This window comes from Ambystoma mexicanum, chromosome 13, assembly GCF_040938575.1.
Source record: "Ambystoma mexicanum isolate Mex_15411 chromosome 13, UKY_AmexF1_1, whole genome shotgun sequence".
NCBI lineage: Eukaryota > Metazoa > Chordata > Amphibia > Caudata > Ambystomatidae > Ambystoma > Ambystoma mexicanum.
In genome coordinates this window covers 233,361,698-233,376,258 of record NC_090938.1, presented here as the reverse complement: position 1 = coordinate 233,376,258, position 14,561 = coordinate 233,361,698, and the positions used below count along the sequence as shown (strand labels likewise).

The 14,561-nt window shown below is 45.8% G+C and overlaps 1 protein-coding gene across 2 annotated transcripts; it reads right to left on the bottom strand.

Annotated features, from left to right (window-relative positions):
- Positions 1-877: 877 nt before the first annotated feature.
- LOC138521125 (tubulin alpha-1C chain-like) lies at positions 878-13,897 on the bottom strand. 2 transcript variants are annotated; one of them, XM_069633691.1, is made up of 5 exons: positions 13,636-13,897; positions 9,082-9,304; positions 3,194-3,342; positions 1,835-2,515; positions 878-1,327 (listed from the first exon to the last, which is right to left on the bottom strand). In XM_069633691.1, exons 1-5 carry the CDS (start codon positions 13,636-13,638, stop codon positions 1,034-1,036), a joined length of 1,350 nt encoding a protein of 449 aa, XP_069489792.1. In that variant the 5' UTR covers positions 13,639-13,897; the 3' UTR covers positions 878-1,033. The 2 variants fall into 2 exon arrangements, with proteins under 2 accessions (XP_069489792.1, XP_069489793.1); XM_069633692.1 differs by lacking the exon at positions 13,636-13,897 and adding an exon at positions 12,083-12,482.
- Positions 13,898-14,561: the final 664 nt, after the last annotated feature.

Here is a 14,561-nt window from a genome sequence, read left to right as displayed (position 1 = left end):
GCACAATAGTCCTCTACGGAATCTAAGATAATTGTACCATCTAACACAGGTACTGTACCTACGTGAAATCAATATTAGCTAAGCTTGGAATTTCGAAGAATGTATAATACAGCCTGTGTTTGAATCTAGAAGAACATTAATGGTAACTTTACACTGATCGTAGGAGCATATAGAATTTAGCCCTACATTATAGGTAGTTGATTTAGAGTTTAGTGATCATGCTAATTCTGGGTCACTGCTACAAATGTAGACCATGCATTTAATCTCTTACTCTCCATGCATATGGAAACTAGCCAAAGGCACGACCACAGACCTGCATGCATCTGCCATCATACACCACTTGGACACTTTGCTGAACACATCTGCCATCATAATGCAGCTACCGTTCACGAAAACATTTGATACTTAGATGAACACCTCTATTCCGCTGTCACTTACCCCCACCAGACCACTTCACCACCCACCTATATGCCAGATTGACATGGGTGGCTAGCAGGCACTTGGCCACCCCTCATACTGGCCAATATGCACACACACATTCTAGCACCTCCTCGGATTTCTTTCCATACCCAGACTCCAGCCCCGAGGGCATTCAACATACAGCGCGCGTTGGGATCAAACAAATGAAGAAAGGCGCTATACAAACGAGACACTTAAAATAAATATATATATATATGTTCTGCCCTCGCTTGACATCTTTTTTACTGATATCTTCTCACTTTCCTGGGATGGGTGGTCCTGTGCCACATCTATCAATGGAGGGTATCTGAATAGATAACTAAATACGCTTTTATCAGCTCAGCAAAATAAAACAAACTATGTATTAGATTTCAGACTTCAGCCAAAAAGGCAATCAGATCAACAATTCATTTGTTAAAAAATGTGTGTGTTGCAGGGCTTTATTCCAAGCAGCATCAGATGGGAATGATAAACGTGTACACGGACAGGAACAAGAAAAAGAACAGACAGGTTTGCCTTTGACATCAACGCAGACTGACAGAAAACAAAGTTGGGTAGTCAGGCATTTCTGCACCTAATACTCCTCCCCTTCATCTTCTCCTTCCACAGAGTCAGTGCCCACTTCTTCATAATCTTTCTCCAAAGCTGCCAGATCCTCACGGGCCTCCGAGAACTCCCCTTCCTCCATGCCTTCTCCGACATACCAGTGAACAAAGGCACGCTTGGCATACATGAGATCAAACTTGTGGTCCAGGCGGGCCCAGGCCTCTGCAATGGCTGTGGTGTTGCTGAGCATACAGACGGCACGCTGGACTCTGGCAAGATCCCCACCAGGAACAGCAGTTGGGGGCTGGTAGTTGATACCAACCTAATTGGGAGAAAAAACAAAAACGCTTAATGAACACAGTACACACTTCTGCTTCCTTATTCAGCTTAATTCCAAAAAAGCAGAGCATGTGGACTTTAAATTCTTAAATGAAATTTCAATGCAGCTTGTCTTGAGCAAGTAGTACGTTAAGTGTTGGAGCAAGCAAAGCCTGGTATGGCCACAGAATAGGTACAGTGGGGAGAACAGGTTCAGTCAGCTGTAGACATCAAATACAAACGATAAAGATTGTGTTTGAAGGACAAGTTACAATTCGTTTACCCTAGTTATACTGCAACCTGGGCACTTGCTACATGGGGATTTGGGGAGGGTTGGAGTAGTATGGGGAGGGTTGGAGTAAAACCAAGCAATTACTGATTGGCATGCATTTTCTTGCACCGGTCATTTCAAAAACCTAGTGTCTTCCCACCATTAGGAAGGGTGACCAACGCAATAACTCACCCAGGCGACCTATGCATAATTAATATTTGGTGGACAGATGTTACGTACCTTAAAACCAGTTGGACACCAATCCACAAACTGAATGGTTCTCTTTGTTTTGATAGCTGCAATGGCGGCATTGACGTCTTTTGGCACAACATCACCCCGGTACAGCATGCAGCAGGCCATGTACTTGCCATGACGGGGGTCGCACTTTACCATCTGGTTAGAAGGCTCAAAGCAGGCGTTGGTAATCTCAGACACTGAAAGCTGCTCATGGTATGCCTTCTCTGCAGAGATGATGGGGGAATAGGTCACAAGTGGAAAGTGGATTCGGGGATATGGCACCAAGTTGGTCTGGAACTCTGTCAGGTCCACGTTGAGTGCACCGTCAAAGCGCAGTGAGGCTGTGATGGAAGAGACAATCTGCCCGATGAGTCGATTGAGGTTGGTGTATGTTGGCCGCTCAATGTCTAAGTTACGACGACAAATGTCATAGATGGCCTCATTGTCGACCATGAACGCACAGTCCGAGTGTTCCAGGGTGGTGTGAGTGGTGAGAATGGAGTTGTAGGGTTCTACTACAGCAGTGGAGACTTGGGGTGCAGGGTAGATCGCAAATTCAAGCTTGGACTTCTTGCCATAGTCTACAGAGAGCCGTTCCATCAGAAGGGAAGTGAATCCAGAGCCAGTGCCACCCCCAAAACTGTGGAAGATCAAGAAACCCTGAAGACCAGTACACTGGTCAGCCTGCAAAATAAAATAAGGTGGTGCATTAGACAAGATCAGCTTATCCAAGCACCATACCACAACTCAACAATGAAAACAATATAACAATACAAAAGAGCACAACAAATCTGTGCCACAATTTGCAAATTCGTTTTAGCATAGCCTGCTTCCCTGCCACCAGGACCATAGGACACATGTCACGTGGAAAACCCACACTAACAACATCTGCCCACCATGAGGAAATGTAATTTAAGTGGTATTGTATACATCCCACCTACAACTATTTGTGGTCTCGCTGCGCATGGCTCTGTATGATAAAAAAAGGGGTTCATTAGCGGGTCAGTGGGAAAGGCAGATGCAAAACCTGTGGTGTTGATGGGTACAGGTTGGTGATCAATCTACTTTCTATGGGTTTGACGGGAGAAACTTGGGAGTATGTTATACACAGGGAATGTGATTGCACGCTCAATAAATTAAGATGACTTGGCAGGCATGAAATCCAACCAGTAGGAACAGGGATATACCTCCAACATTCTGGGTGGATCAGCCTCTCAAAATAAGGAGACATGCACCTAATTTGGACATTTCACTCCACAAAGTAGGTTTGTGGACCAAAAGCCCCACTTTCCAAATCCTAAGCAAGTCACTAGAAAATATAGCGCAATAAGCCAGTTTTCATCAGTGCAGCATACTACTCACAAGCTTTCTGATGCGCTCCAGCACCAGGTCAATGATCTCTTTCCCCACTGTGTAATGGCCACGGGCGTAGTTATTAGCTGCATCCTCCTTGCCTGTAATGAGCTGTTCTGGGTGGAAGAGCTGCCTGTAATTTCCATTTCGCACCTCATCTGCAAGAGAACACAAACCAAACACCACCAGTTAGCAAGTGAACGTCAACCAGCCAACAGATAACTGAGGTGTGCAAAGATATCAAACAACGCTTCACTGTTACATTACCACGTGGCATTAATAAGGGATCACACCATTATATATGAATAAATACTGAGCAGTATGGCTTCGCACAATCTGCGCTTTCATACAATAGGTCATGGCACTTCACTACACATTGTGCATGACTGATTGTCAGGTAACTGCTCCCATTTACAATGCCTCCTGTTTTTACCAGTATTTTTTTTGTAAAGCACTCAGTAATGCACTGCTGCACAGTGGGTATGTTGGATAGTGATGGCTCGTTACACTACCCCCGACATGTTTTAGTCCCATGACACACGGTGCTACACTGGTAGGTGGTCCCTGTTGCATAATAGTGTCATTTCAGCAAGGGCAGCCAGCTTACAGGAGCGAACACAGGCAGCTGAAGAGAAGATGTTACACAGGATGATGTCAATCGGCGGATGCACAAAACTGATAGCATCCACCAAACCTAAAGGTTATACAGAAGGGACACAACAGCTGCTTAATAAAGCAGCTGTAAATTCAAACTGAATTGGTTGCCAACACACACCTTGGCCAGAACTTAAAACCACCGCCGTGGCAAGTATCAATGGCGGCCAGCCTTCTATGCAGAGGTGGTCCACCATCTTGTGCGCGTGAATTCATTCATGCTTGGTTGCCCACAAGCATGCCGCCAAATACAAAATTCCCAGAAGCGTGCCTGTGATCCTTCCTCCCTACCACAATTCTGTCAAGAGTCCCGCAAACATCAATGTTGCATTCCGATTGGTTTCCAATAAGGCCTTAGTAATCCTCGGTTGCATAAATTGAACTGTAGGTCGAGCTTACCCTCATGCATCAACCCGCAGATCTTTCACATTGGGGTTGGCGACTCGCAATAGTAATCTTGAGAGCAGGTTTCTCCTATATTGAGACTCAATCATGTAGGAAAATATGATGCTATATGCTTCATCCAGTCACAATCTCCATACCTTTTGTCCTGTAGGCAACAATGGGGATACATAGATCAAGCCTAGGACACACTGTCCATTGCCCAAAATCAAAGTGCAGAGTCTCCAAGGATGTATCACCTTGTTAAATGGACTTTTGTTTTTTCCATAATGGACGAGGGCCTGCATAATGTGAAGAATCTTCAGAATGATGTACAGCTCAATTGTATTCCTTGTCCCACAGGGTCAGATTAAAATCTCTAGTGCAGAGGTAGCTTAATCTTCAGCATGGTCTCATCAAAACTGATAAGACAATGCTGACTTCATGACACAAAATTCACCCCATGTCAAGTGACAATATCTCAGGACCATTTCAAAGACCAGTCAGCCAAGGACTTTGTGATTGGGAAGGCTTCAGACTTTTGATTTTGTAACTAGAGGGCATTCATCTGTACCTTAAGGTAAGTGGCCTCGGGACATTGCATGCCTTTCCAAATGTTTGGCCACCATCCAAATATGGATGTTGAGCACCCACCTCAAACTGAACCTCCACGAAGGCCAAATTTGTCCTCAGCTGTGCCTGACCCACCATTCCCCACCAAACAACTCAAGCAACAATGGCTGCACAACATGTGCCTGGAAAGATGCACTGCTCCGATATCAAACTCAGCCAAATTCCTGGGCTTCATTGTTGATCGTAGCCTTTCCTTCCAAAATCAGTAAAAAGGGAACATACCACGTGGCTGCAGATCTCCATACCACATACAGATCGACACCCCACCAAATCAAACCCTTCTCCGTCCTGCATGACGTTCGCACTGTGGTCCAAGTCCCCGTTAAATTAAACCATAGCATTCAAAAACAGACTTCACCGGCTGCCCCTCCCCTACCCGGATTATATTAAAAATAGCATGCATCTCCAACAAAGCAGTCTCGACGTACCACCATACTTGGCAACTAAACTCCACACCTCTTGAGGCTCACACCTCAACAGCTAGAGTCCAAGCTAGCCTGTAAATAGAAGACTCAGGCAAGTTCTACTGCCTCACCCCCACCACCTAGAACTCAATCCCAGCAGACAGGAAATGGCTCCAGCTGCCTCCAGTTCCACAAAATTAAAAACTGGCTTTTTGAACAATAACTGCCAAACAAATAAAATCCCCCTCTCCTGTCACCAAGAGTATTGAACTACTGTATAAAATGGCATGCACATTTCAAGTGCTCCCCTGCTCTTGAGCTTGGCTTGTGCCATAAGCAAACAAATAAAAATGTGCCTGAACGTACCAATCAGCGACATAGGCAGATTCCTTGCACTGGGAGCTCTGTCTCTTGGATCCCCATGCATAGTCTTCATGGCCATCTAAGTGGGGATAGGAGATCAGCTCACGGGTCACTCCTATTGCACGTTTGCATTACATTGACCTACTGTGGTAATTCTCTATTACTGGCACTGTGGTATGTGGGGGTCCATTTGCATTTTGGCATGGTAATACTTTGCATCGTACGTCCATCTGCACAATGGGTAGTAGCAGTGTAACTCAGGCCTCAAAGTGTGTAACTCATCAGTAGCTACTGGCTAATTGACTCATGGTGAGGAAGAACTGTTTCGATGTGTCTATTTGAAGACAAGTGGCATTTTGGCTGGTTGCCTGTAATTTGATTTTTTTACCCATGCATAAGTATTCCGTCTTGGAGTATCAAAGTCTTCAACAGCCCTTTTAAATAGTGTTGGGAAGGAGATGGCGGGAGAGTTAGCATACATTTAAATGTAATCTGACCTTACTAGTCGCTAGTTGAGTTCTAGTTGCTTTGAAACTAAATCCAGGGACTGGTCCTTCTTAATGATAATGATGTGTTATGTATATAACGCCTTAATCCAAAGCGCTTAAGAGACCCAGAGGAATACAACTGGAGCTGTGAGAGGGTGCAGATGGCAGACCAAGGCGAGGTACCCTGACAAGTGTTCAAAAAAGTTGACTAAGCCCAGGATCATCTTGAAATTGGACATGCCCTGCCCCTCTTCTGCAATTATGCCAGACCAACCAAATATACCTATATTGCAGGGCTGCCAGCAATGAGAGCCACCCTACGCCACCAATTCAAGGGTCACCAGGTCATTACTGGGGCCACAACCACCACTACTCCAGCTATCTCAAGTGGTTTTATTAATCAAGAGTGACTCACTGCAATGCCCACAAATAGTCCAACTATTGGCCTCAAAACCAGTGACAAAGGCCAGAGAGCACACCGAAACAACTGGCCAGGTAATTTCGTTGCACCATGGCCCCACTGCCATTTAGAGGCCCAATATTAGATACAGCTAAATAAACACCATTAAAGCCCAGGCCTCGCAGAACATTTTCGTTAACACTAAACTCACAACTATACAGAAAAAAGGTAACCGGTTTAAAACGTGCAGAACCAGGTGTGAACAAGTGCTTGTCCATGTCACCCCAGGCTGTTACCGTTCCTCCTTGTTCCTAGGCCACGTGCTGGGCTTTGAGATATTGCATGGGTTTCGGGTGATCCAGGTAGATGCTCTATAAGTTGCTCTACCAGCCCATTTAAAATGTATTATGTCTTTCAAGCTTCCTGAAAGGTTAGAAGTCACTCCACCAGATACTACTTGAAGTATAGCTAGGTAGCCAGTTCTGTGGCTCTCTGAACTGCAACATGACTTGTTGGTATTTCAATGAGTCTGAGGTTGGTGCTTGTGAACGAGGAAATGTCATGGGAATGAGGAGGAAAGAGGATTTCAGGTTGTGGTAGGGAATAGCCACGCTTTGAGGGACTTTCTAAATGAGAAGTAGTTATCAATATGGTAGATATCATATTCACTGTTACTATACAGCACCGGGATGTAGGGTTGTTCTCCTTACTGTAATTTCTTCTGATGTTCATGATTAGGCAGGTTAAGAAGACTGTGGGGATGGGGGTTGGTTGGGGAGAGGGAAATCTACTAGGTCCCTGATGGCATATGGTGGGACCACTGCACTCATCCGCAACCACATTACCAGGAAGAGCACTCCGATACTGGAGACCAGGCACATAACAGCAGTGCTCTGAATGAATCCCAGTCACTGTCCCATTTTAGAAGCCACGAGGTGCCATTTATGGAGCCAAGTTATGCCAGCCCAGATGTCCCCAAACCAAGTTTGTATACACCAATATAGAACATAACACTGCTATTTTGGAGCCCCACAGCAGGGTTTACCAGCATATCAAAGAAGTCACGTGATGTGTGTGCTTCAATTTGGGGGACTAGTCAAGTGGACCATGGACCAGAGTTTGGAGAAACAGTTGGGTGAACCCCCTGCAAGTGAGTGGATCACACACAGAGGGCAAGCAAAGAATGAGAAGGAAATGCCTGCTGCCAAGAGTGCAAGAAAGCAGGCTCTTCCAACCAACGAAGATGGTCGCCAGCTCTTTTGATCCCACGCATAAAAGCTGATCAAATTAATTTCGTCTACAACTAATCTGGGACTGCTGATCGTAGAAACATTAGAAAAGTTGCTTCACCCAAGAGGAAGGTGGGCCTGCGGGATATCAACCAACATGCAGTCCTCTGCGTTTATGAGAATGGGTCTGTCAATCACTGCCATCATTGAACCAAGTGAGGGGCGGCAGTATAAAGGAAGCAGAACAGTAGTGTGGAGCTAGGCCTGTGTTCCAGAGAACTGGCCATGTAGCAGTAAGGAGCAGGAGTTGGCAAAACTAAACAGGCCACGCTTCCAGAGTGTGGAATCTTTTAGGATAGACAGCGGGATGTCTTAGTGGACCATTATCCAGTAGCTGTCAAGACCCAGTGGATAATCAAGAGGAGGGGGAAGAGGGTAGGCTGCTGGGAGCATTAACCCAATGTCTGGTGGTAGCTGCAAAACCACCAGAGATGAAAGGGAGCAGACCCTGACAATAGCCTGCACCCGGGTCACTCATGATTGGTGTTAGAATTATTGTGATGTAGCCTGAAAATGTACGGGTGGGGACTGGCAGGAAACATTCACTGTCTTGTCCCAGTAGCAAAGTCATTCCGGCACATATTCCTGGAGGATAATTTGACTTGGAACCCTCTGCCAAGGTACGCCGAGGCACTTTTAAATTACACACTCTGTGTACTGATGGACACGTTTCCCCAGGTGTGGCAAACCTGACAGTGTGGATCACAAAAGGGATTTGATATTTTAGCTTAGGGATTTGTTTTCAAATGATGTGCACTACCACCCATGCACTTGAAATTAAAAAAATCTTTACTTGGAAAATATTTCCATAAAATAATAAAATACCACCCATACACTTCAGAGGCTCCGCCCCTTTTTAGGTTGGAAAGATATTCCCATTAGGTCCGAGTTGCTCTAGAGCTCGGGTTAGGGGGAACCAGTATTAACTGGAGGGGGTGGACCAAGCAGACAAGACTATTCCTAGGCAAAGTTTGTATGTGCGTGACCACCCTTACGATACCCTGGGTTATCATAGTAACCATGGGATGACAAATATTGCCAGAAAGACCATCCCTGGTCATGCGTTCCTGTTTCACACCACGCCCTGCCAAGTAGAGACTCTATTCTTTACTATATACTAATTTTCCTACCAACCACAACTCTGCTTAAAATAGGTGCGGGTTGAGTTGCCTGTTCCTCCATCATGGCGTTTTGTTACGTTTCTGTCCAAGACACTTATCCAACAATAATGAAATAAAATAAATGGCTGGGAATTCATACATCAGCCAGAGGTGTACACACTTACCTATCACAGCAGGCTCCAAGTCCACAAACACAGCACGGGGCACGTGTTTTCCTGCACCAGTCTCACTGAAGAAAGTGTTGAAGGAGTCGTCACCACCGCCAATGGTCTTGTCACTGGGCATAGTGCCATTGGGCTGGATGCCATGCTCCAAGCAGTAGAGCTCCCAGCATGCATTGCCAATCTGCACGCCAGCCTGGCCCACGTGGACTGAGATGCACTCACGCTATGCAAGAAAACAGAGCACAAAAATAAATGAGCACTGACTTGAGACAAACAAGCAGCTTGTACGTAGGACCACCAATTAGAAACCAGACCAGGCATAAAACCAATTGCTGACATTTGGAAATTAAATGGCAACCAGCCTGAGCTGAGACTTTTCTCTGCAGAGCAAGGGTCCCCGGGATGTTCTAAAAACGTAAGATCCCTAAATTGGGCTACTATGAATTTGGAACTCTTACATTTGAGATTAGTTAGTAGATACCTGAAAAAGGAGGGGGAAAAATGTCCCTTCAGCAAAGTGACGTTATCCAGCTGCAACATGGGAACTCTGAAAGCATGCAGGAAGAGTGCGGGCAGATTTGCACAGAAAGGGCACTTTGACCAGTTATCTTTTCAGGCATTCTGTGCTTCATAAGAACTAACGGCAATTACCCTATGTGGGGTTGCAATAACCACCATAAATGGTCATTCTTGTGGATTAGGGCGGCTTCATCACATGGACCAATCACTAGATATGCGTGGAGCATCACCGATCAGAATCAGTGAGGAGTGAACACATAGGCCAATCCCTCGGGAACCGCCTTAACGATGGTTGTTGATTTTTCCAGCAGATTTAGTAAGTAAGACGGCAGTTCTAGTTTGCCATTGAATAAACATCGATTCCCCTCCCTGTTTTGGTCACCCCCCTCAATTCTCCATAATGAGTTTACATTTCATAGAGACATGGCATCTGTTCTTGCATGTTTTAAGTTACACTTTGACATAACTCAAAATGGTATTGTTGTTTGTTTACAACCTTCAAGCTTAAGTGTTTTCCTGCAAGTAGGTTCACATTACTTGAATAAATCCCAACCGACTTGTTTCCTTTAAAAAGGCCAAATTGATTCTCAAAATCCCATGTAGACTGAAATATAATAGGGAGGCCGCCAGGCACTTCAATCGGCCAATGTTTGCCCTGCTCTTTATACAGAAGAGAAAAATTAAATCAACTTAACTGCAAGAACTATTTTGGGAAGCATTTTTTTTTTTTACGGAAAATCACGCTTGAACGTCTAGTGCACATCCCCGCTGTAATGGAAGCAGGCAACACCAGAAATGTTTCAGTCTTATTAGTCCTAGTGAGATACAGGTCAAATCCATAAATAAGACGGACCTGGCAATTGCCGTGCCTCTTAGACTCCCTGATGACACTGAAAATTGATGTATGGAAATGCTTTCTGTAGCAGCCCCACAGTTTGAAGACCACTGGCTTAGAGGCTGCTGCCATCTCATCTCACAGATGAGGCCAAACAATACCGAAAAACAAGTCTGTGGTTTGCTGATGGTACACTTGCTCAGAAAAACGCCTAGCATTTTGGTGCTTGACTGACTGCTCTTGTAGGTGGCACCAGACTCATATGTAAATGTTATCTGTAATGGTACAGTGAGCTAAAGGTCTTGGACACCCCCGAGTGGGAACCTTCACATAGAACAGATTATTTGGACAGGTCAAATGCTTACATATGGGGTGGCTTTTATAGCACTTATACCATCTAAAAGCACTTATTGCCAATATTAACTAACCACTAGTGGATCGCTTCAAAAAAGGTAGTAACTATACTACGGACACATTGGCTGCAGTAGTGCGCTCTAATTAACTCACTTGTATGGCAGAAAGAAGTATAAAGATTATTATGGTAAAGCTAGTGCCCTTGTATGCCAAGTTTGCAAGTTGATTTCATGTTGCCATTATGCTTGCAGTGGTCCAAGGGGGATTTCAGGGTCCCAATCGGAACATGTGCTTCACTAGAATTACCCACTAGTCAACGTCCAGGCTCACAGGACGACGATGAAATGGATATTCATGTCATGAATGGGAGGGTGAGGCTGTATTTTTCTCTACAGCTGGGTATGTGTATTGCTGCCATCACATTTGCATCAAATACAAAACATTTGTAGTGCGATAACCTGATAGTACAGACAGACAAGAGGGCAGGTGTTAAATGCATCATTGACATCTGACAATTGCGTATGTAATTTGCAAGCGACTGCATGTTATTCAGTGTGCATCTATTCAGGTCTAGTATGACCGCCAACAGTAGACAGTTGCGCTAGGGGTTGTTAGACTATAACACCCATGCAACCTTGTGTGCTGCAAACCATAGAATACAGCCGAGTCCCACAAAAAACGTGCCCCAGCTGTCCCAGTCAGACATAGGAGTCATCTATGCTCTTTAACACAATGATCAGCATGATTTGTATAAGGTCCTAAACTAGTAAAGGTAGGCTAGTAATTCAATTATTTATTTTCATGTTTGAAGACTACAGTATTCCAAAGGGCCTTGCACCCCACAACACTTCGAACAATGGCAGTAGACGCTATATAAATATTATATAACATCTGGTTCATTGTCTGCAACCTGGGCTCCCCAGATGTTTTGGAGTAGGACTACATCATTCCTGGCTAAGGCTAATGGAATTACAGCACCTCAATGCCTCTGGGTTTAGTGTGCCTTATAAATGTAAAAAATAAATAAATACATTATAGTCCAAAATAATGTGAGGCAACGGGTGGTGCCCCCTGATCTAGATCATGCTTCAGAAAATCATTTAATTTAAAGTTTCAGTGTGGTGCTTCTGAAATTTAAATACAATCGCAAAATTGTAATACAAGGCTCCAGGTTGGTGTGATATTGTGTTAGGTGCCAATTTACTAAAGTGTTCAAAACGGTGATCAAATAATCCAAACGAGAAGTTAGAACGAACCAAAAAAAACAATCAACGTAGTGGACGATAGCACAACCTTTAGTGGAGCGGTTAGGAAATACAGTGTCAGCGTTCTCGGCTCGCAGTTTTAACGTCTTCAGATGAGGTTTGTCAACGAGACAAGCTCTTAAAAGTCGAGTGCGCCCACGGCTGCAGGTCATATCACACACTTCGTGAGCTCTCGGCCCATGAACTTGGTAGCCACAAGTTGCTGGATCCCGCCGCCTCCAGTCGCATGCCCCATTTTGTGCTCTTGACACCACTCCTGCAATCAGAAAATGGCCGCCGTGCCAGAACCAAGATGGAGGGGTAGGGTGGTCCCCGGGCTTTTAAGAGTTATCGTAATTCGATGCATCATATCGAGTAACTTGGTTTTTGGTCTTCCCTTCGGCAAACTATACATTGATGATGCATTCGCTACAAATAACGATCGCTGTATTAGCTGAAGGGAGGGGTATGCTAAACATGAGAGTTCTCTCACCAGTGATTGGTAACAACGAATCGGAGACGTCGAAACAAAGTTTCTGCTCATCGCACGCAGGATGACCACTCAACAATCCAATCACTGCAACTGTACCGCACTTGTGACATCACTACTTCATCCTGGATACTTCGCGCACTCAAGTACTGCTCCTGGCAAGCTACACTGCACTTTGGGACATTTTAACTACTTTATGCTGCCCTGGGCCCCCATTACACTACATAGGGTAATGCTGCTGGCTGCTGTACCCTCACTGCACACAATGTTGGGTATTGCACCATGGGAGATGGGGCAAAGTAGGTGGCTATTGTGGAACCACTAATATTTTGTTGTAGCGACGCTGTAGCATCGTGGCACGATGTCGCTGTCATCTACCGTACCCTCGCTGCTCTTTGCATCAGCAATGCAACCATTCCAAGAACAACTCTCCACTAGCTACGCCACGCGCAATTCTGGCACTGCAAGTCTGCGACCATAAGACCTTCGCTGCACTCGTACCCCCTCTATACATCACATATCTCCTCTAGCTCTTGTTCTTAAACGTTGGGGTAAATAACATCCTGATAATGCCAACAGCAGGTGCAGTTTGAGGGTTTATCCGTGAACTCGGGGTGCACGGCTTGTGCAGACGAGATATGCCCATCCGGTGTGGGCAGACTGCTCGGGCCCCAAGCTGCGATAGGAAACTAGACACGAGGTTAGTCACAAAGAAGTGGTCGGTCCAACGCGACACCGAAAGCCCTCCCCCTGTCTGCTGGGTCTGGCTCCAGAAACATTCGTTTCCGGTCTCTGCAAGCATGCCCTCTCCTGACACACCGACTGCACTTCCTCAAAGACTGATAAAGGGCAAGGACCCAGAGCGGCGTGAAACATGCCCAGCCTCAGGACTGCACTATATCCCCTTACCACAGAGGATTACTTAAAACCCTCTGCCCCAGAGCGGCTCTGGGGTTCAATTCCCATCTGAATGTTGTGAACAGTCAAATACAAAGTGGAGACTTTGCAGCAGGGGGGGTGGCGGTACACTGACATGTTGGGCGACGCTGAATCACTACTTGGGACTCCACGCGCGGCCCCATTCCCTGATCCGGAAGCCATGATCTACTTACCATTGTGCTTGGGGTTGCGGAGGTGTTTTTTGGGGGGGTGTCTGGAGCTGCTGGTGCAGGGGGGTGGTCCTGGGCCGCTCCTGGGGATGTAGTTGACTGCAGACGCGCTACGGGTCTCTGCCAACACTGCAAACTAGGAGCAGCTCCCGCGCTGGAACTTTTATACCCAGGGAGGTGGGGTGCGGTATTCAGGCTCCCATTGGCCAGCGACTACCTCATCCCTTCCTGGGTAGGTACCGCATTGGCTGCGTGATATGAATGTGCCCACTCCGCCGCCTGCTATTGGCTAGTTTGTAATATCACAGGACAGCAAAGGTCGGGCACCGCCCGAAAATCAGATTCCTGAGGTGGGGGCCTGGTCTGTCCCAATCTGTGCAAAAAGTTTGAGTCCTCCTGCTGCCCTCCCATCCGCCCCATCTGCGCACTGTACAAACATTAATATATTTAACATTGCCATCCAGTACTTGCGTACACGTACTTTAATTGCCATTGAGTAGTGTGAAGGGAGGTTTCATCCCAGCGTTTGTAGAAAGAGAGAGATGAGTCTCGTCCACGCCCTGCTCTCGTGTCAATGGAGGAGCGAATAGGAGTGAGTGTAAGACACAACAGAGCTTTCATAGAGCTAGATATGAAGGTTAAGGTCACATAACAAGTGGCAGAGTTCGCTCTGGATAATTCCATTTCGAGAAGGCTTTCCTGCTGGGGGAAGAGCGAGTGGTGTGGGTTGGGTGGTCAATCGCGCAGCACATCTTAACTTTTGAAGTTATTCGAATCCCGACTGTTCAGAGAGTTGATTTCCGTAATAAATGGAGATTTCTCAAACAATAGTTCGACACTTTTTTTGCTGCCTCTTCCTCTGAAGAAAGGCTATTTCGCCAGTTGCTGCTGTATTCTGAGGCGAAGTGACATTTTATGGGGCACAAATT

Excerpts from the sequence above, each read along its gene's own strand:
- LOC138521125 (XM_069633691.1), bottom strand. Across the intron at positions 2,516-3,193 it reads TGGAGCGCATCAGAAAGCTT|GCTGACCAGTGTACTGGTCT; the intron begins GTGAGTAGTATG and ends TTTATTTTGCAG. Across the intron at positions 1,328-1,834 it reads GGTGTCCAACTGGTTTTAAG|GTTGGTATCAACTACCAGCC; the intron begins GTACGTAACATC and ends TCTCCCAATTAG.